Raw genomic sequence first — 23,050 nt, 5'->3', positions numbered from 1 at the left:
CTGCAGATCTTTATTTTAATGGCTACACAAGAAAGGACTTCTGGAAGCTGATTCTCAAAAGTGCACCAACAAACATGCACAAAGCTGAACTGTTAAACATTTGTAAAAATCCAGATATAATTCATAAGAACTTGTCATTGTTTCAGTATCTTTTCTTTTTGTCCTCTCCACGGCTGCTGCCAGGGCTCCGACTCTGCGTCTGTGCGTAACCCCATGTGTCTGTGGTAAACTCTGTTGTTTCACACAGTTTATTTCCATGCAGCGTTTGTGGCGACCACCCAAGTCCTCTGACCGCACCGCACGTTGCTGCACGTTGGAGCGGGAAGCAGAGGAGGACCTTCGATGTGTTACTACCTCGCTCCTCTCGCCCTGCAGCACGGCCATCACGTGCCCACATAGCTGACGGTGCCTGCTGAGGACACAGGGGCACAGCTGCACCCGGGACTGGATTTCACCCCCCTCACATTGGAGAACCTCTTTACACCCCCCCCCTGCAGACACCACCATCAGTGGGAGCCTGTGCTTGGTCGTCTGCAGTCATTCTGCGGCTGTGACGACTCATTATGGTGAAGTAATATGAGGGGATGGGTCTTCGCTCAGCCAGTTCCATGCATTCATCCGTCTGCTTGGCTGGATGCATGGCCACCGACGCACAAACATTTCCAGATGTGGTGTGCAGAGGCATGCACGCGTATTCAGCAGCAGACAAATGGCACACAGCTTTCCCAGCATGTTGAAATGCTGCATGTATGGTTTGGGCTCGTTTCAATTTACCTAATGTCCAAGGATTAATCAACAGGTGGTCAGCACTGTGACCTTAGAGAAAGAAGGTTCTTGGTTTGAATCCCGGTTTGTACATCGACTCTGTGATGGACCGGCGACCTGTCCAGGGTGAACCCCACCTCTCGCCCCATGTCAGCTGGGATTGGCTCCAGATTTATGACTAACGGCCTCTTGCTTGTATCAGCGCACAGTCGACACATACATGGACCCACAGTTGTTAAAAATGCAACAAAACATTCATATATTTAATTTCCAGAGATATAGATTTAGAGAGCTATATATCATGCAATGCTTCACAAACTAACTAGATAATGACTAGAACTACGTAGAGTTGCAGAACTCCACCATGGCCCAACAACGTCCTTACATTTTCATCAAAATTCATGAATTATTCCCTGTGAAAATGTAAATAAAACACCCTCAGAATGTTAAAGTAAATTAAACAGAAAATCTTAGATCCACACCCAAGTTTAAAGGGATCTTCTCTGACACACATCACATCCTTCCACCAAGTTCCCTGCTGTCGCTTTTGCATAATCTTGCTTACAAACAAACCAACCACAAAAACAAAGGGACGGGGGGGGGGGTTCAACAACTGATTCAACAAATGAATGTGTGAATGACAAGCTTCAGAACACGAATATGTGCTGTTGCTTTGATAATCAGCAGACGCGCTGTTGCTGTTACTATCCTGCAACAACAGATACACAGACACGCCAGTCTGTGACACTTTTACAGTGAGTGATTAACGTCTGACAGCCCACAGCCGCACGGTGCAGCCGATTGGCCTGAGAGCCCAGTGGTCCCGGCTTGAACTGTATCTGTGTACAAAAGTGTAATCGTGATCACGGCAGCGGCACAGGAAATAAATCACACAGTCCTCTCTTGTCCTTAGAAGGTCTGCAGGCGGGGTGCTGCTGCGTGAGTGTTTGCCTCTATGAGAGATTTGCTGCTGCACTGTTTATTAGCTGGAGGTTTTGTTTGAGCCATGCACAGCAGCCCAGTGCCCCCTGTCTGCTGCAGGCACACAAAGAGCTGCTGTGTCACAGTTAAACCAAACCATCCTCCGAATCTGTTTCCATCTGCCAGAGAATGATGAGCCGGACCCGCCCGGCGACACTCTCCCACCTTGCAAATTGATATCATACCACAGTCCCACTGTGGCTGCTCCCATCTCAGTCTGCAGACGCTGCTACCTTCAAAAATGATTTAGCAAATTGGTGCACGCTCGTTTCACTGTGCACATCAGAATTCAGTGAAAGCAGCTATGATGTAATGCAGATTTATAAAAGTGCTCTTCCCCCCCGCCGTCCCTCTGTCCTTTGGGCGTGGCTCCTGTCAACATTAGGGGGTGGGGACGGGGCTGCAGGAGCCTTTTTGGAAAATCCGGAGGAGACGTGGGACGAGGGGGGGGGGACGTAGAGGACATCTGTCTGTCTGTCTGGTGGAAGGAAGATAAGAAGGAGGAAGAATGAGGGAGATAAAGAGGTCAGAAAGTGAGAAGGAACCAGAAATTATCCGACAATAATAAATACATGTGATAGGAGACATGAGAGAAAAGTGCGTCCTGTCAAATGTGAGGTGCTCCCTGCTGCTCCCTGTTGTCCATCTGCAGGGACGAGTGGAACACTGCTCCCTTTGTCCGCTGCCTCCTCCTTGCTTTTTGGACTATTTCAGCCACGTCCTGCAGATCATGCAGGCTTTTGCTGTCTGAAAATGTTTGGCTCTCGAACGTTGTGCGAGGAGTTGAAGGAGGACAATTAGAGAGAGAGAGGGAGGAGGGGAGAGGAGGGGAGAGGATGCCAAGGAAGGGACGTTCTTTACAGGAGGAGAGAGGGAGCCCAGGGAGAGAAGAGGGGTAGAAATAATGGGGAAAGGGAGGTTTGGACTCGGAGAGGCGATGGCAGGAGAAGTGAAAACAAACACAGAGGTTGGATTCGGGAGCAAAGTGTGCTGGAGCTACCTGGTCTGTCATTAGAGGAGTAATGAGGAGCAGCCAGGGCAGCAGCTTCGTCCTCACAGGGACAACACGCTCCCTCACAAAGGAGGACATTGTTTACAAGTTGAATACACAACAAGAAGCTTTGATGCATGCAATTTAAAAAAACGACTCTGTTCCATAGTTAGAAGGAGGTGATTTATCTGCACCTATACGGAATCTGCATGCACGCACAGGGAGTTCTCATCCTGCAGTGAACTTTAATTTATGATGTTGAAGCAAACTGTAAAAGTTTACTCTCACAGATGCATTACCTCAGGTTTGTGGCCTTTTTATTCCTGACTTGCTGTTGTTGTTGTTCGAACTGAATATAAAGGACAAAGAACATTTGCCCTTTAAGATCTAATTTCCTGAGTCTAAATCCTGGTCTTGCTTTTCCTCGACTCATAAAACAGAGGAGAGGGAGTGAATCCTGAGCGACGCTGTGTGTAATGCTCTCGTACTGCACGTCACATGACGCAGTTTTATATAAAAGTTTCCTGAGTTGCAGTTGATGCCAAACTTCGGTTTTAGCCAAAGTGTAATTGGATCACTCAACTGTTTCCACGGCGCATTATTACTTTTGGCCTTGTTAGGTTGTTGCAAATGCAAATTTAAATTAGTGCCTCTTCGTTTTTTAAATCACAATTTTTTTTATTTAAAAGTTAAATTCTTGCTCGGTAAAGTTCATCCCGCTCTCCTCTTCATCGCCGTTGATGACATCCTCCCAAAGTCTTTTTCATACGTTTTTCATTTGTTTCTCTACTTTTTGATTTGAGGCGTAGAGTGTTCCCAAAAGTGAAGCCAAAGCATCTCAATGACTGGCTGCAGGATAGGTTATCAACCCCTGTCTCCTCCATGTCAGTGGATGGGACATGGACAAAACTAAAACAGTCCAAGTAAGGTAAGTTTGGTTTTAATTACTTATTTGATGCAGTAAAAACGGTGTGAAACATCATGATTGACGGCTGAGACTCAGCCGTCAATAATACACCAGCTCCATCCCCTGATATGTCGCCTCTTCTCCTATGCTACGCTAAACATATCTAAGCTAACTGTCCTCTGGCTCTATAGCACCATAAGTTAGTGGAATACATTTTCTTATTCAACTCAAATCAATGGTCTAAAAAACTTTGATTTCCCTAAATGTCAAACTAATCCCTTAAAAGTAAAATATAATGATTATATATCAAACACATGTTCTGATTGGTCCGGCTCTGCGGATATTTTCCCGTAATGAGGTAAGTAATTTACGAAGCCACACATCTGGAAGCCTGATCTGATTAAAAATTTGATTTCTTTAGAAAATTGAGATTTGTGCCAGGACGGTGCGACGGCTGCTCAGACGACAGCTCCTGTAACGTTCCTCTCCGAGTTCCCCAAACGTCTTTATAACTGGTTTCCCATCATCGTGCTGCAGAGAGTGTGTTTCTGATGAAGTGTCACGCCACTAAAAATAAGTGCAGTGGATGTTTTTATTTGAAACCGCGGCCGGAGGAATGGAAAGTCTGCGTGTGTTTGAAATAAGAGCTGTTTGCTAAAGAGGAAGGTGGTGACCTGACATATACTCACATCAGTCCACGCTGCAGACACACCCGGGCCACTTTAAATGTCAATAACACAAACCTCCACATCCCAACTGCTGATTTGAATACAATAGAATATGTTTCTAGCAATAAACGAGGCCTAAACAAGATGTTGCAAGATGTTTTCATCGCTCGCTGTAACGCTGATGCCTCCAGGAATGCTGCTGGACTTTACTGGTGCCAGTTCTGGTAACACCCAAAGCATCCGAAGCATTCCAGGCTGGGTGGGCTCGCAATTTATAAATACACCCCCCAAACATGTCCGAAATTCACTGTGTGGTTTTATTGCAAGCCACGAGGTTCGCCGCCTAAATAATACGAAGAGGACGCTGGTGTGTGTTTGCGTTGATCATGTGCTTCTACGTGCAGCGGCGAGCAGGCGACAGGAAATCAGACAGGTAGACCGAACAGTCAGAGTCATCATGATTTATGCCGCCTGCATATTCACAGCCGCTGGAATGTGATCCTGGATTTATGCAAATATGCGTCACATGCAGACGCATTATTCAGTTCAAGTATAGGACCTGTTTATGTTGTCAAAGGTCACATCTACGCCTTCGCTGCAACGACTCAATCAGTTTAAAGGAGGGGTTCGGATTTCTTTTTGAGAAACTCTATTCTGATCCTGCGCTCAAATGCCATTTGTATATAGAAATAGTGAGTGAGGCCATGTTAATTTGAGTTCCTGTTTGTGCCGTGAGGTTTCCACTGCTGCAATGAAAGGCTAACTGTAGCTTAGCATAGCTTGCATACAACTTTTCCATGATATTTTGCAAGTATGCAAGTATTATGTAAGAGCACTTGTTAGATTTCTTGGAGAGCAAATCTTTGCATGTGAACCGTCTCCCACTATTTATTTGTTGTTAAATTTATGTCACGCGGTCAAATATTAACTTCCACAATCAAATGTCTGTGTTATTTTCTTCTCAATTTGATTATATAATAGAATTTTGAGTATTTGTTGACTGCTTATTCAAACCAACAAAGCATAAACATCCTTAGCAGAATGTTAATCCCTCTGAGGCCGGATCAATGTCTGAGCTCATTACCTGGCGGCCGTCCTCTGCAGTAAAAACCTCACTCTTCCACGCTCGCTTGCAAGGCTTCCCGTTCTGCACCAACTTTCCAGCGTCTAAACGTCTTTTACTGCCACTTTGCACTTAGTGACCGCACTTTTTCCATCGCTATGGCAAACCACGCGAGGAGCCTGCAGTCCTCTGGTGATGCACGGCTGGGATTTGCCAGCCAGGGGTTGCTGGCTGTGGCTTAATGGCTCTTTAATCCGCCAGGGGCTGTCAGTCAACGTGGGGCCGGCTTGGCTTGCTGAGTAAATGTCAGGGATTATGAATCAAGCCTATAAACGGTCATTAATGCTCCATTTTCAAGGTTCTGATGCAGAAATACAATAGACGGTAAAGTCAGAAAGAATTCTCTGTCTTCTACACAACACTACACCTTTGGATTTGATTTGCCGTGTATTTATTCCCGTATGAATTTTAAGCCCCTGAACCCTTGTGGAGGAGGATGAAAAAGAAATCCCATTAAGTTCCGGCCTCGTCATCCACATACACTCAGCCCTCCTTTAGATGGAATGACTTCCAGGGGCAAACCCAGTGATTCAGCACCGCATCCTACAGGAAATCCCTGAGAGCAGCACCAAGGACCAACTTCTCAAGTGCTCCAGAATGCAGGGGCAGGTCACAGATGTGTGGGATTAACCCGTGAGACTCTGGGATTTCAGCGTCTCTTTCTCGCCGTCTCACGTTCGACAGTGTAACGATGGCGAAATGGAGATATCGGCCTTTTAGGCTATTATCTCAGCAATTTGATTTAGCGTCTTCAGTACTTGACCTTTCCCGTGAATCTCTGCTCTGGCGACAGTCTGTCTCGTGGATCGCTTTCACTACTTGTGAAGCAGACGACCGTTTTACCTTTGTGTCCCCTTTTGTCCTCTTTGCAGAAAATGCCTCTTTTACAGTTACTACATGCTTTGTATTTCATTACGTCGCACCCAAGCAACGGCTGAACCGCTCCTCGGCATTTGCAAATACTAAAAGACTGTACAGTTATGCAGCATCTCAGCAGTCGTAAGCTGACGTTAATTAAAAAATCGGGAACGCGCTGGATGCAGAATGTGGAGCGATGCCAGAGCCGAGGATATCAGGCTCCTCTGAGCTGGAGTCAAGTCCACACGAGGCTTTAGGAGCGTAGCCCCTCAAATCCGGAAGCTTTGGCCCAAATCATTGGAAGACCTCCGCGGTTCGGTTCAGCCACACACACATACACGTGAAAAAAATAAACGCCAGAGGGAAAAGGGAGGTGCAGATGATGGAGCGGTGCAGCATCCGTCCAGTCCATTTCCTAACGTTTTGAAATCCCCACCCCAGCTTTTTTCAGTCAGAGGGAGAGAATGTGCCGGGGCACGCCCGTGTTTTGTGTAAATATATCGGGACTCCTCCGGGGCTACCACCTCCTCCCAGGGCAAAAGATGGAGCACGCCACGGGCCCCCCCTCCCCACGCTCGCGCCATCCTAGCTTCCTCCCGGGGAAGGAAGCTGACCCTCTCCACCCTGCGAGGGAGGAAGAGGAGGGTGTCGGCCTGCACCCTTCGACTGACAGCAGGAAACGGTTGGAGGAAACTGAGCGGAATTGTGTATTTCTGTTGTGGCAGAGCGGATGTGTTGTGTCAGTGAAGCTGTAGAATGTCAGGACTCTGCGACCTTACATTCCTGAGACATTCACTGTCTAATCATTCCATATCTCCAACACAACAAGTGTTTTAACAGCTTTTTTTTAATACGGGAGGTCTCTCCTGGCAACAACTTTTTTATTTCACACACGTTTTGGTCCGGAAATTTAACCCCGACGCCAAAACTCCCTGCAAAACAAAACACTTAAGGCCGAGAACAATCCGTCCAGTCACAGGCCAAAGAAGCAGGTTTTTCAGAAACACCAACACTGCTTGAAAGTAGTAAAAAAAATCAAAAGGCTTCACACTCTAGTGTTGACTTAAACAGGGGCGACAGGCAGCTCTTTATATCCAACATACCAGCGCCCACCACATTACCAAGTGCCATTATTATAATCACATCCAGCACTACTCCATGCATTCCTCAGCACGCCACGATCCAAGGCCACACTGTACCGTGTGTTACGTCTGAACCCGGCTTTGCTTTGGACTCATTCCAACCAAAGAAAAGGTCAAACGTGTCTCACCCCTTTTGTCAGTGACTTTAAAATGAAGATGCATCGTCCAGATCGCGTTCGAATCCTTAGATTACAAACAAACTGAATTCTATCTATTATAACTTTTAACTTTGTTTGAAACGTAATGTTTGTTCGGCCTGTGTTGATGCTGCGGAGCCATTTTGGAAATATTCCTCTTTATTAGTGAGCCACCCCTCGAACAGTTCTACGATGGACCCCAACTTTCTTATTGTTTGTGTGCAGCGCATTTAGTTTTTTATATGAAGTCTATGGTGAAGAGGGAAGTTAGAACATGTTGTGTTCATCCTACCTGGTTTATCTGCCGTGAGGATTTTAATAGTCAATGTTTTTTTGCATACAGTGAAACTGAATTTGCTTTATTACTGTTCATGTTCAAAACTATCAACACAATCCCCAGACCCAAGTTTGTGACATTTCAAAATAAAAGCTCGGTGATTCAGTTCGATATGAAGAGCAACAAAATTAACGTTGTGCTTATACTTTGAAGAAAACTTGCTAAACAGGAAGTTAATCTATCAACGCTGTTGGTATGATGGAGATCAGACGTTTGTGGAATTAGTAGGTAGATATATTTCACTCTTTGTCTTTTATTCTTGTGCTTTTGTGAATACAGCGGCTAGGTGACTAATCGAGATTATAGTAAAGTAAAGTAAGGCATGAAAAATGTGATGAAAATAGATAGATAGATAGATAGATAGATAGATAGATGGATAGATGGATAGATGGATAGATAGATAGATAGATAGATGGATAGATAGATAGATAGATAGATAGATAGATGGATAGATAGATAGATAGATAGATAGATAGATAGATAGATAGATAGATAGATAGATAGATAGATAGATGGATAGATGGATAGATGGATAGACGATAAAAACACATTTGTTGAAAATAGTCTCACTTGGTTCCCCGAGCTTGAGAACAGGCTTCGTCCAACCACTCAACATGAGGGGGGGGGGGGGCTGCGCTGAAGGCCCCTAATGTGCCCCTGTTATCCCCTCACTTAAATGTGCTTTGCTCAGCTGAAAAATTACTGAGATGACTGTAGGAAAAAAAAAAAAAAACTGCCAGACTCATTAATTGTAATTTATGAGTCCCAGACCTTGACTTGGACTTGATGGATAATTTCAAACACCTTTCAAAAACCTGCCTATATTTTGACCGAGGTTATAAACACAGCAGATTTTTTTTATTATTCTCACCCCTGAAATATTTCGATGAAACACATGTAGCTGTATTCTCCTCGGTGGAGTGGAAGTCAGTGTTTGGACGACCTTTGCAGAAAGCTCCCTCACAACTCGACGCACACTTACACACACGTTGAGGGGCCGACTTCGTTGTGTATCCATCCTGGTTTGTTTGACCACGCTCTCATTTGAGAAGATTAATCGGCTGAGTCAGACGCCTAAACTAAATATTTAAGTTTTGGAGGTGCATGTGGTCGGCTCCAGACCCCTCAGTCACGGTCTGTACTTGAAGCCCGTTTGTTTTTCTCAATCCCACGCAGCAATCGCACCTCGGTCACGGCAAACTCCCATCATGTTCACGTATAGAATAATAAAAGAAAAGACTAAATTCCTGTATCGCATGCAGACGAACTCTCAGTCGGGTCATTCCACTGATTTCTCTTCCTACAGATGTCTTTACTGCTTCATGTGCACTTGAATGACAACATGTTTCTGTCTCACTACAGTTTAACATCGCAGATCACAAGGAACTCGCCCCTGCCGAGACTAAACAGAGGCAGAAATGAACGTCCGTGAGTCTGGCAAAGATTTTCAGTGTTTGTTTCCCATGTGCATTTAAGTGATGGTATATTTAAGAGGTTCATCTCAAGAATCAAGATAGAGACACACTGCAATTCTGGACCCAGAAATTACACGGCACCAAATTCAGGTTTTTGATTCAGCCTCTGCCAAGTATGTACATTTATTTGTCAGCAAAAAATAATAAAATAAAATAAAATAACCTGGATCAACCCCATTAATCCACATTCACACCAGAATTCAGTAGTTTTGACGTAATCCTGCTGACAAACATACAAATAAACCAATAAACAGACACAACTTGGCAGAAACAATAATAATAACAAATCAACACATTACAAGTCTTATCCCTTCGTCACTTCCATGCGTCCAGCTGTGACGTGCAGCTGTGAAACTTGTGTTGACCTTTACACAACATAAAAAGTTCACACTGGTTCAAAGGAGGAAGTGTCAACACAGTACAAAACATAAAATAACTAGCACCATCTAGTGGTCACAAGTAGATACTGTACATACAATTAAATTAAACAGAATCTCACCTACAGATATTTGTGTGGCCATTTATCTCAATCTTTTCTCATTATAACAAAATTAAATCATTTAAAAGTGACAAACTAAAATCTGTAATACATATATTAGATTTAAATATGATATATACGTCAAGATAACTACTTCTTTCTCTGAAATGGGATGTTTAGTTTGTTGACTTCATTTTAAATTGAATAAGAAATTAACTTTAAATGTCCTGAACATGATTCAAACACAACGTCAATGGAAAGAAGACAAATGGCTTCATGATTCATATTATAAACTATAAATAAGTGAAATAATCACAAAACCTATATCAATGTTATTGGACCTTCATTTTAATAATACCTCATTGAAAAGCTACAGATTCTTGTCTTGACTTTAAAAAGTTTGTTCTCCAACAACAGCAGCTTTCCGACGAGGTTTTAAACAGATAAAAACAATAAAAGAAAGCAAACAGCTTCATGTTTTCATGGCTGATAAATGCAGATGTTCAGCGGATATAAGACAACGACCTGTGTCGTGGATGGAGAACCACAAACAGGAGGAAAACCTTTGGAGCATCGCTCACAGATATACATTTTTCAGGAGAATTTTTCATCTCATTGGCGAGAACAGCGACTTGCTCCAATGCGGTGAGTCACCGGTCTGATCCGGGCAATTTGTCCTCCTCCAGACTCAAATAAAGGAGATACATTACTGGAAGTACAATTTAGAAATCCTCTCATCTGCCCGTGGGGACATTGTGTGCACGTTTTACTGCGTTGTGGAAATGACAAGGCAGAACACTGGGCTGTTAGTCTAATTGGCCATTAGGAGACTTTTTTTGTGGCAGGACAAGGAAAGAAATTCTGGATTATTATTCTTGATTGTGGCCATTTCATGAAACAAAATACAGGGGTGAGTAATTCTGGAGAGATAATGAAAAGGAAGAAGAACAACTGCAGCTTGTACACTGGCTCCAGACACATGCAATTCTGTGTATATTTATTTCACACTCATGAAAACAGTCGTATCTTTTCATACTTTTTTGTATTTTGAATCTAAAGCAGAAAAGGAAAAAACACCAAAAGCTCTTTGTTTGAGATGATTCAGTGAAAATCTTCAATCTCTGCGATGTTTTTCTGAACATTCACAGATAAAAGTGCTGCATTATGACGCAGCCAATTCTGGATCCTTTCACTTTGCAGAGGCTGTGTTTTGGTTTTTGTGGGTTTCTTTTTATTCATTTGGTGCGAATGAGGATTGAAATCACAGAAGAACTCGTTTGTCCCTGCACAGACGTGCCTGAGGAATCGGCTTAAGCTCCGTGTGCTGGCAGGAAAATCCCCTCTGTCCCAACACTGAACCAGCAAGAACAACAGCAACACACCGGCTGAGGCAACCTGACAAAAATGATTTTTATTCAGAGGGAAAAGGTGCAGAGATGGAATTCTTACAAAAACGATGATCGCTCTGCAGCAACTGTAGAATAATCAACATGTATCTCCCTTGCCTCTGTAGTTTGAAAGGTTGTACATATCTATATCTATATGTAATATATCCTTTGAGTGTCTTCTGCAGAAAACTACTCCAGGAGCTTCCCCTGCAGTGACCTGAAATCGACAGAAGAGGGCAGTAGTAGCCCGCCTTTAAACGCTCGTTAACCAAACAGAAAGTTTCCATTTGAATCAAACTGGTTGAATCTACTGGAGTTCGAGTCAGTTTTCATGGAGATTTGAGGGAAACTGGGACAGCGGAGCTTTAATCTCAGGGCAGGAGAGTAACTCAGTACAATTACTCAAGTCATGTACTTGAGTACTTCCATTTTTTGGTACTTCTACACCCGTGTATTCACTTATCTCACATCTTGAATTAAGAGTTACTGTATTTCATAGAAAAAGCCACTGAGAACAATATTAATACATTAGTCACAGTCCAGTCATTTTACAGGCTATTCAGAAACTTGTCATTAAGCACAATGAGGAGTTTTAATTTCAAGTATAATTTGGTGCTCATTCATATGTAGTTCAACTGAGGTGGCGTTTTTCTTTCAGGACTTTTACATCAAACTTTGCAGTTTTACTACTTTAACTTAATTAGAAGGTTTGAGTTTCGTCCACCTCGAGTCCTGAGTTTGAAATCTCACACAAGTTGGAACTATCGCCAGGAAAATATATAAAATAAGGGACCTTTTAGTGTTATATTATTTTATTATTACTGATGAGTGTTCATGTGAAAATCAACCACATCTGTCACACAAATCTCTTCTTCACAGATTTCTATGACCTTTGGTGGATGGGTGGAACATGACCCAGAGAAGAACCAGGATTCATTCTGTGGTGAATCCAGATAAATGGTCAAAATCCAGGTATAGTTTTCTTTTCTACTTTCTTTACCAGGATGAGACCTTCTGCTGCCCCATTGAACAAGTGGAGTCTGGTATGAAATGGAAATTGTCACGTAGATGTATTGAGGTGCAGTGCTTGAGTACATGTGCTTCAATATTGGAATAATGGAGCTGATACTGGATGTTATTACAGACACAAAATGAATTGAGTCAAAGTTTGGACGGCTTCTTTAATCTTACGGAACTCTCGCAGGGTTCACGGCGTGTCATTGTTGTAAGTGTTTTCATATTTTATCAACCGAGCTGTGCGGCGTATTAAAAATCAGCGTCAGACCGGAGGGCTCCACTTACAGTAGCTCACACAAGACTCATCTTGTCCGTGGTGTGAAATCTGTTCCACAAGGTTTTATCTTTCATTTCAGGGTTATTTATGTAGAATCCTCCACTTTGAGTGGGTGACTGTTAAACTGTCGATGTGGCTGCAACTCTCTCGGCAGCTCCCTCACTGAAAACTTCTCGGGGTCGACTCCAAGGTCAGGTTTAAGTGAGCACTCTCCCTTTTTTTTTTTTTTAGAAGCAGAATCTGAATGGAATCGTGTGGAGTTTGAAAATGAGGCGGCCTCCTCGGGACTGCACCTATAGAAATGAAGCAAAAAAAACCAGCGGAGCCTTAGTTAAAGATTACCAGCTTTCTCTTTTTATTGAAAAATATAGCTGTTATTTCAAAGAAAAGGAGAGTGAGAAAAGTAAATATATTAATATACTGTAAAACCAGAGTGAGGAGTAGAAAGAGAAAACAGTACATACTTGGCATAACACTACAGCCACTGAATAGAAAAAAAAAAAGGAAACACATTCTACAGCTGAACTTTGAGCCAGTTGTTTCTTACAGTCCTTATCTTTTTTTTTTGTTTTTTGCCGCACACCAAACCCGCAGCTGTTGGGATTCCGGGAAACATTAAAGCCGACCTGGGGCAGAATGTATTTGCAAATTCCTTTATATGGTTTCTTCTGTTTAACTGAGGCGTTTCCCACAGAGACACACGGAAAACGCCAGAATGTTGAGACACTCGCAAGACAGTATTTCAGAGTAATACTTCAGACTTTGCAATAATTCGCTATTAAAAATTGGAATTTCTTCTTAAATGTGCAAATACGATTTGGCCACAGATGCAGTTTAGTGTCAAAGCCACTAACATTTGTCCGGTTCCCACACTCGTACCACAAAGTCCGCTGATGGCAAAGATTGTTTTCTGTAATAATCAATGGCACAACTTGTATTTACATGATTTGATTAAGACGGCGGCGGACAGGGAGTGATTCTGTTGGTTCTTTTTGTGAAGGATTGCAGCTGCTCCACGAACCACATATTACACAATGGATCCAAAAGGAAGTAAAAAGACAGCGGTCATTTGGCCCCTGAAGCGACCTGACTCAAATCATACTGCATATAATCTACACAGAAACGAAAAAAACCTCCTAACGTCAGCCGAAAAAACATGGCTAGAACATACTTGGCAAATTTCCTCCAGGTTGCTTTTCATCTCACAACTTCTCACAACCTGTTCATGTCGGAAAAAAAGAGAAAAGAACCCAGAGGCAGAAAAAGCTTGGCATCCGGATTCTGCGGACACGCCCCCCTGGCGTCAGCGCCACAACAGGAAATCCAATGCTCCCATTTTTCAAACGTGGCAATTAGCTTTCTAACACAAAATAAAAAAGGTCAGACATTAATCACGGACACGAAAAAAAAAAAAGGACACGTACGCCTCGTTCGGCCTAATTTATAACTGAGGGGGAACCCGGAGGAGACGGCTGAACGAGCCGGCGCTGTAAAAAAACAACTAAAACACCCAAAAAGAACCAGCTGCCCACCTGTCTGCTCCTGACCCTGCTGTTCCTGGGCCGGTTCCAGCTGGTGGGGGGGGGCCGATAATCTCACACATTTAATGAGTAAGACCGGGAAAGGCCAGATGATTGGTTGATTTAATCATCTCGTCCCACTGTGTGATTCGGGTTGTTTGCAGGAGTGTGGTTATCATCACGTGTCGAGGTCACACCTGATGCCCGAACTGTTAAGTAGCTGCTCTCTGATAAGTGTTTGCTCATGCTGCGGCGTCCTCCCTCTGCCCTCGTAGACAAACGTGGACACGTGGCGAATAAGACAGGATGTGTAGCTGGACAGTTTGACCCTGTTTCTACTGCATCGACTCCTTTACAAAACATCTCCTACGTCTCTCTGCCGACCTGCTAATCCGACCAACTTCAATGTGACGACACAGACGCGACACACACACACACAGTTTCCCCACAATCTCCACCTCTGTCCTGTTTTTAGCACAGGACACACAACACGTACAAAACTCTTCTGACAATTCTTATTGTTTTTTTTGCAAATTAAAAAATGCAGACACTCCCCATGGAGTGATTTCCTTAATCTATTATCAACTAATGCAGCTTTAGCATGATAGCGATTGCAGAAGTGATGCGTTTAGTCCTCGCCGTTAAGTCCCCTGGTGGATGCAAACAAGCCGACTCTCCCTGTGTGGTACCGTCACGTTTCTGTAAGAAATTAATCTCATCGGAAAAAAGCTGTAATCAAAAGTTTTAAGACCTAGCAGTGCACGTTAAGACTGATCCATCCCTTGTGAGAGTTAATGAATAAATACGAAGAAGTTGCCAAAGAAAACAGCCGCAAAATGATAAACTACCTCAAATACAACAAGCTACTGTGAAGACCGACCTCCAGATACTATATGTACATAAAATATAGTAAAAAACAAAAAGGCAGAAATCCTCCCATTAATTCAGACGAGAACAAAAGTAATCACAACTTTCTCTATTTAGTGTCTATGCCAAAACATTGTTCTTGGCAAATGAAGCTTCGTGATCACTCCCACACGCAGCGATTACAAAGACATCGGGAGTTTCACTTCTCGCCGTTTCCCTCAGAATGTGTAGAACAGATCCACAGTGAGAGTGTGACCCCCGCACGTCCGTCAGCTCATCTCACACATCACGCTCCCAATGTGATATCCATGTGATTGACAGCTGGGTTTACACTTCTCCAACCTCGTGGTTACCCTTTACTTCTTTAAACGAGTCTGAAGCTCATAACCAGCAGCTCGCTGGTTTCTTTCCTCTTTGCAGATGCACAGTTGAGAGTTTACATGACAGAGTTCAACGACAGAAGCCGGTTTGTTTTTTAAAAACCGAATTTTGCAATAATAATAATAATAATAATAATAATAATAATAATAGTCCAGGGTTTGATGGTGCAAAAAAACTGCAACAATCAACAAACCCAGAAGTTTGGAGAGTGCAACTTAGTGACCCAGTGCACTCTCAGCGTGCACTCTGCTCACATCTCCTTGCTACAGCACAGTGAATAAGGCTTAATTGGTTTTATTTATGATGTTGACAAAGTGTGCAGAGTTTCTACGAGAAGCTTAAAACAGATGTGGCCCTGCTTCCAAATCCTTCCCCAGCCTTTTCCCAGCTCGTCATTGCCCCGACACCTCGTCGTCTCAATTAGTGTCATTGGAAAACTCTGTTTGGCCAGAGCAGCTTCGTCTACACTCGGATCTCATCATCATCTTCGTCGTCCATGAAGGTGAAATCTCTGTCCTCCTCCCCACGTGGCGAACTGTACTTTGCACTGTCCGTGTCGCCGTCGTGGATGTGGTACTGAGCTTTCTCCTCTGTGGCCGAGCCGGCGCTGGACACAGAGCAGCTATCCATGTTGTGGTGGTTGCTTCTGGTTTGTAGCTCCGGGGTGTAGGGGTCCACCACGGCCTTCTGCTGGTACATGCTGCGGGGTGGCCTCGCAGGGGCCTGCTCCTCCACATCATCATCATCGATGTGGGGTATGAGGGAGGGCGATGCGCGGCCCTCGCTGCTCTTGCCTTCCTCGTAGCCGAGGTCGTCCTCCTCCCAGCCTTTCTTTTCCATCACGCTCAAGATATCTCCGAGCATGGAGGGCCCCAAGTCGATGTGGAAGGACATCATAGACTCTGCGTGCTTCATGCCGCCTCCCCTGGGCATGGATGGAGGCAAATCTGTGAGTTCGCCAAAGTTACGCTCATCAAACTCCGCATCGAGCGTCGCCATCGCTGCTGCTCCGTTACTCGGCTTGCTGTCGATCTCTGTGAGCTTCTTCATGGGGCTGGAAGAAACGCTCTTCGTCAGGTGGTTGCTTCTGTTCGTGTCCTCCTCGTTTAGGTAAGGTAAGGATATGGCGTTTTTCACATAGTTGGATGAGCCACCGGAGGGAGCCATCGTATTGTATTCGTACTTGTCTCCTCTGTTTACTGACTGAGAGCGCTTGCTGCTTCTGAAGGTGCGGGACAGCAACCCCGGTTTGGGCCCCGGGGAGCTCTGCTTTGTCTCTGGCTCCCTCGGAGGTTCCCCCGATCGGGTGCTAAGAAACGAAGTGTCCCCGAAGGCGTCGCCCCCTCTGCCCACGTGCATCGTGTGGCGGAAGTCCCCCAGGGGAGCGCTAATCATCTCGGCGGTCAGGTCGGCCCGAGACCGCCGCTTCGATTGGCTGGAGTTGTGCACCAGCTGCTTGAGAATAGGCATGATGGCAGCCTCTCGCTTGCAGGCAGAAGTCAAACCAGGTTGTGAAGGTGCACGGGAGAGTTCAGAGAGTTTTTTTGGCGGTTGTGTGAGATGTTGTCAAAGCAAGTATAATTCCAGGTGTTTAATGTGGGCAGCCATTCTGGTCCTCGAGCTCGGATTTCATTCCACAGTTGGATCGACCTATGAAGAAGAAAGGAGGAACATTAGCACCGATGTAAATCAGTTGCACCTTGGCAGACAATGTGGAAACATGCACATCACTTTAAATACTTCTCTGCAGAGAGAAGTCTATTCACTATCACGGACACAGGACTTCCCCCGTCCTGATCTGCATCTGTATGGAAGCTTTTTCCTTTGCAAGGTCTTCAGAGTGAAGCCTCGCTCGAGTGGTTGGAAACGAGCAAAAGCTTTACATCCTGAACTCTGAAGGCCTTATGTAATGGTAAAGAAAATCTTTCTGGTATAAAGTTCACAGCACCTTCACCTCACTGTGAGCCGGTTATAATAACTCCAGCAAAGTTTACCGAGGAAAAAATAGGCTCCCATTCAAATCCCCTGGTACAATCCTTCCTCTATGGGCTGCTGTGCTGTCACATTTCAGTTTTCCAAGTGGCTGTGGTGTCTGCGATCACTGCTGTGCTTTAGTTCCCATTTAGGCCCCTCGCTGTTACATAACCACCAAGACACAGGATACTGGGAGCTGGAGCAGTTCAAGCTGGCAGGCATAAAAGAATGAAGAGCTACAGCATTTCTCCAGCGGGGATCGACTTCCACTCCTACGTATCCGTTTTCCCCCTGATTTCTGGACCTTTCACTGTAAAACCTTGAAGGCGACATTTGATCCCCACCAGCAGAATATTTTGTTTTGTCTACTGCTGCCTCAGTTTATCACCGTGTCTCTATTTTTTGTAATACGAAGACAACAGGGTGCTCTTGATTAAACTCCGGTCACTTTGTTCTTTCCTTCAGTATCTGTGACTCAACAAGATGATAATCCGGAGACATTTTCAGCTCTTGAGACCAAACTGTCCTCAAGTCACCGCTGACGCAAACCTCGGAACATGATCTCAAAACAGAATCGAATGGAGAAGCGATTTAAAAACACCCACTTATGTGCGTGCTGCAGTCCACCGGCCCCCACGTGTTACTGACATTAACAAGGGCTTCAATTGTTTCAGCCAGACAGAAGTCCCATCATTCTCAGTAGTTTCAAACCCACGCTGCTAATGCCTGTATGCGTAACCCCCCCCCCCCTCCCTGCCCTTGTGAATGAATGGGAGCTTCACTCAACAATATTCCGAAGCAACGTCACCCATGAAAACATGTGCATCACTGACAAGAAGCCATTCAATTGGAAAGGCAACTGTAGCACTAGAGGGAACAGAGAGGGGGAGGGGGGTTTGATAGATGGAGGAAAAATGCTACTGCTGCTTTTTGTTGGCTCCTAAGATCATCCATGAAGAGAAATGAACTCTGTCCACATCTTTTTTCTATCCATCTATATTCAACAACTTCATTCAAGATGTCTTCAGCGGTTCTGGTGGTTGCTAATGGGGGGGGGGGGGGGGGGGGGGGGGGGGGGGGGGGGGGGGGGGGGGGAGGGGGGGCTGGCTGCACTGGGAAGTATTCAGGTTCTGGTCGGGGTCAGTTGTGCTGGTCGAGCTTATCTACGTGAACGCCGTGTTGGGGTGGGACTCGTCGGTGTTCTCTCGGGCTTGTACATCAAATTGCGAGCCGCTCTCTGGCCTTACATCAAGATTATAGCTTAGAAGAAACAAATGCCACTGAAGTCCCTGTGAGCGGCACTCAGAGCTGGTGAAGTACGGTCTACCCATTAGCTGCCGTCATCTTTTTTTTATGCCCCCGAGTGGTTGCCAATTAGAACCGCTGCACAAAAGGCTGCTGAATGTGTGACTGACCACTCAAGACAACTCACCAGCTGATACGTCACTCCCCACTGCTCACAGTTTTGTATTTCTCTATGGCAACGCAAGAGCCGAGCGCCGGGCTACCGAGCAAGCTTCCTGTTTTTTAAGCCTGACGGAGACACGGAGAGAATGATTTCATCCCCTACATGGAGAGATCCGCTCATTCAGATGGATTAACCCTTCCTGGTGGTCACATGCGGGGCAAGAAGACAATTGAGACAGTGCTGCATGGCTGAGGGGGGGAATGCTTTTGATGTACTGTGTCACTTGAAGACATTCAACCTCGGCATAAAAGATGTCAGTGGGGGCTCAAATATCAAAAAGGTGCAAACCTCACACCTTAAGTCATTCTAGGAAATGGCCCATTTTATGTCTGTAGGGGCCCCTTGGTGTTTGATGAGGAATAGTTTCACCACCCCCCCCTCCCCTCAGGATCATCAGGACCCCATTATTGTGAGCATGACAAAAGATGAAGTATGACCTGCAGGCAGTCCCGTCCTACTCAGTTCTAGCCTTTCAGTACTTTTAAAAGAGATAAATCATGGAGAATGGCAGTGTCACTTGCATTGTGTCGTTTCAAAAATACAGTTTTAGAGATTATTTTAAAAGGCCTTAGAGTTAATGTTAATAATGATAAAAGCTCTTTCACATAAGGAAGAAACAAGGAAAATCTAACCATGTTTCACCAAATCAATGAGAAGCACTAACATCTACTCAAGCCTCTGCTGTTTATATCTTTTCAATCCAACACCTGACCAGATTGTAAATAATAAAAAATACATTAATAACAATTACAATAACGTATCGCTATTCATTGATCAATTCTCCAAATAGCTGCAATGTGGAGTGGTATAAAAACTGATTTTTGTAATTGTATGAAGGATAATGTACAGGATGAATTATTATGAATAAATGCAAGTTCTTTCACTTAAGTGTGTTAACAAATAGAGAACTTCTCTCTGTCCTGGGTTGTAAATTCTGCCAAAGTCATCATGATGACCAGGGTTTCCAGTCTGGCCTGTTGCACCCATATAGCTCACACCCTCCCAGTTCAGCTCGCTGCAAAAATGCCCCCTCAGCACAATTTTTACAGGCTCGCTGGGCTAAACAGACAAACAGGTCACACAACCGTGACCACAGCGAGCAACACAACATGTAACCTGTTTGTGTTGGGAGCACTAAGTACACACGCAGCGAGGTGAAGCATCATCTCCCTTGTTTTGCCTCAGTCACTGTGCCAGCCAGTGACGAAGCCTTTATGTAACCGAGCGCTCAACGTGCCACATGACTCCGGCTCAAACTGAGACAAGTGGTGACAGGGCCATGAATGATTAAGAGCATCTAATGTCGCCGGAAGACTGATGCGCACAGAATGACATAACAACCGGCGTGCTCATCAGCGCTCAGTCTCGCTCTTGTAATCCCGCGGATCACAGGCGCCACACAGTCCTCGGCTATCCCATTCCACTTTGTCTCCTTCTACTCAATGAACAGAGCAAAGAGGCTTTGGACGGCCCATCCAATCACGGCTCGCCTGCTGCCAAGTTACACCATCAGGCACAGGCTGCAAGAGTTTCTGGCTTTTTATTTTTGGCTGCATTTAAATTTTTTAAAACAAGAGACAGAAAAAGAGTCGATCATTTATTAACAAGGTGGATGCTGCCATGCAAATGTTACACAGAGTCGGGTAAACTTAGAAAGAGAGAGTGCAATTACTGCCTGGCAGGTTAATTTGATATCTACAGAATAAAATGTCAATTTAGTTATTTAAAAAAAAAGGTGCATGTAAACAATAGTTTGACAGGAAAGTCGTGTTAGCATATTTCACAACATAAAACTCTTGGCCTGTCATGGTGAAAGTCCCCAGTCGTCCATTTTAAAGTCCTAACGTTGAACACAGAGACTCTGCTGTGTGAGCAGTAAGAAAAGTCCTGCTTTGTTTAACCTTGAACTAGCCTGAAGCTCCTCCATTGTTCTCTCCCATTGTCAGCAACATTGATATGCAAATGAATATACGAGTTACCCAGCGGGATCTATGACACTGCTAATCAATTAATCAATGGGCCTGCATAAGAATGGAAAGTTCTAAACTCGGACAAAAAAGGTCGGCAAACTTAATTTGCAAGGGCCCGAAGGCTGAAGCCAAAAAAATCTGATTCCCACGGGGGGGTGAGGAGGCGGGTGGTTTCAAAAACACTGAAATAATATGATACTCTTCCCCCCCGGTATCGTCATGCAATCCTTTGCCCCAGTCCATCGCAGAAGCACAGAGGGAAAACAGTTTTAAGGTTTATTTATGCTGCCTTTACGTATGAAAAAAGATACATCTATTATAAGCGTGTAAACGTCCATGCCCACGTCCTTTACGTTAGCGTGGTCGAGCAAAACATCATCTAGAGGGCAGCACAGAGTCGAGTGTTTCTGACAACAGGAATATGGCGACGTTGCAGGAGATCGTGATAATAATAAACCTCTTAAGAAGGAGTCGAGCAAAGTCTCTCGTCAAACTGTTGCACCCCTGTTAAAATGTCTTCCCTGTGTCCTATGGTTGTCTCTCTCTCTTTAACTATCGGCTACGCTGCCCCACCATGATTTATTGTGGTAGTTGTCCCTTTGACGTGCACTGAACTCCAGAGAGCCTCTGTATTTTCTCAGAAGGGGTCGCATGTGTGAACGCAAAATGTCATAGCGAGAGCCTCTGCAGATTCTGGGAATCCCCTGCTGGATTCACAGTGAGGGAGTCGGGGGGGGGGGGGGGGGGGGGGCTGGGGGGTGGGGTGATGACACTTCCAACAGACGACAACAAATATCTCCTGGTGAAAAAGCACGTGACACACATGTAGGAGACAGAGACGAAGATTTCTACGAACACTATACTAGGTCAGGGGGATAAAGTCGGTAGAAACTGCGGAGCGTCTCACTCGGACATTTGCGTTCACACATGCACCCCCTTCGGAGAAAACACAGGATCTACAGAGTCCAGTGCATGTGTGAAAGCAGCTCAAGTGTCTGAATGTCCCCTCCAGTCCAACACACTGTCCTTAACTCACTGCGTAGTTAATACACAATAACCTCACCCTTGCTTCACTCTCACCTGAAACACTCGAATCTGAAGATCTAGGAATGTGTGGCTCATACAGTAACATTAAACTTTCATAACAGTGCACTGATCTGTTCCCAAGCAACAATAACGCGGTGCAGTTAATCTTCTACCTTATTTTCCGTCTGCGACACCAGGAACCGGTTCTTCCCGTTCAACTTCATATCTGGTCACATAGCTCCAAGGCTAAACCTCCGTGACAAATGGCAGAAATATCCTCAACAGAAACTGACAAAGGGATGTGAAACTCTTGACTGTTTTCAGTCGTGCACACCGAAGGCCGGACATTTTTCAGACATTTTCCAGAGAACACAAATGTCTCAATCGCTCCAGACATTTCCCGGGGCCCTCTAGTGAAGTGGGGCCGTCATCACCACCATAACCAGGTTTGCTTCTCTAATGAATGAATCAGCTAAGCTCATTAAAAAGGTATCTTGTGGAGCTTTTGACAGGTAGTGACCATGTGGAGCTCATTTAGTCTTTGTTCATCGCTGCAACAATCAAAGATAAAGAAAGACAGAGACACGGGACTAAAACAAGCTTCAAGAATAACAGCATGAATATTCAACCAGGATCTCCTTCTACAACTCACATCATTCCTCAATGAATTATATCAATATTATTGATGAGTTATCAGTATATAGTTTTGTACTAAATCTCCAGACAACGGTAGTTTAGAAACTGCATGTTTTTTTAGTTTTTAAAAAGGATTATGTTGTTTTTCGGTGAGAAACATTATTTGTTTCAGATTAAATCTCCTCCGGGCCTGTATAAAACCGTAATTAGCAGGAGGTGCTGTCACTGGGCTTGTCCTCACATGCCACACGGGCACTATTAAATTAATCTCTGCTCCCTAAAGCATTTAGGAATTGAAGAAGCTTCTAACCAGTTCTTTCCCAAATCGGTATGCAACACAAATGCTGAAAATAAACCTAATTTAAAGGGTAACAATAAAGTATAGATCCTGTGGGGGGGGGGGGGGGCTGCCACCATTATGTCACAATTATGTCCTGAATCTACGCTATTCAAGCAGGTTCTAATGAAGCAGCACAGACAGAGGCTGGTAGCAGGACGCCATGGAAAAGTGTATTTTAAGAGAATTTCAGCAGCCGTGCAAATATTCAAATATGGGAAGGTTTTGCACATTTAGATTCTAAGATGTTAGAGATAAAACAGGTTCAACAAACCAGAAACATGCACAAGTTTCAGGTTGTGCACCGTTTTTTCAAACTGAAAACTC

General features: G+C 44.5%; 1 protein-coding gene across 3 annotated transcripts in view; it reads right to left on the bottom strand.

Annotated features, from left to right (window-relative positions):
- cdc42ep4b (CDC42 effector protein (Rho GTPase binding) 4b) overlaps positions 1-23,050 on the bottom strand; it is a 33,790-nt gene that overhangs the window by 2,565 nt on the left and 8,175 nt on the right. For 2 of the 3 annotated variants that reach the window (XM_034570952.1, XM_034570953.1), the window contains exon 2: positions 13,547-16,962. In XM_034570952.1, coding sequence (XP_034426843.1) covers positions 15,775-16,782 — 1,008 coding nt within the window. In that variant the 5' untranslated portion in view covers positions 16,783-16,962 and the 3' untranslated portion in view covers positions 13,547-15,774. Of the gene's footprint in view, positions 1-13,546; positions 16,963-23,050 lie in introns of those variants that run through there. The other variant, XR_004612192.1, reaches the window with a different exon arrangement.

Source organism: Hippoglossus hippoglossus, chromosome 19, assembly GCF_009819705.1.
Source record: "Hippoglossus hippoglossus isolate fHipHip1 chromosome 19, fHipHip1.pri, whole genome shotgun sequence".
In the NCBI taxonomy this organism is placed as follows: Eukaryota; Metazoa; Chordata; class Actinopteri; order Pleuronectiformes; family Pleuronectidae; genus Hippoglossus; species Hippoglossus hippoglossus.
The sequence above is the reverse complement of the archived record's forward strand: the minus strand, read 5'-3'. Positions and strand labels throughout refer to the sequence as shown.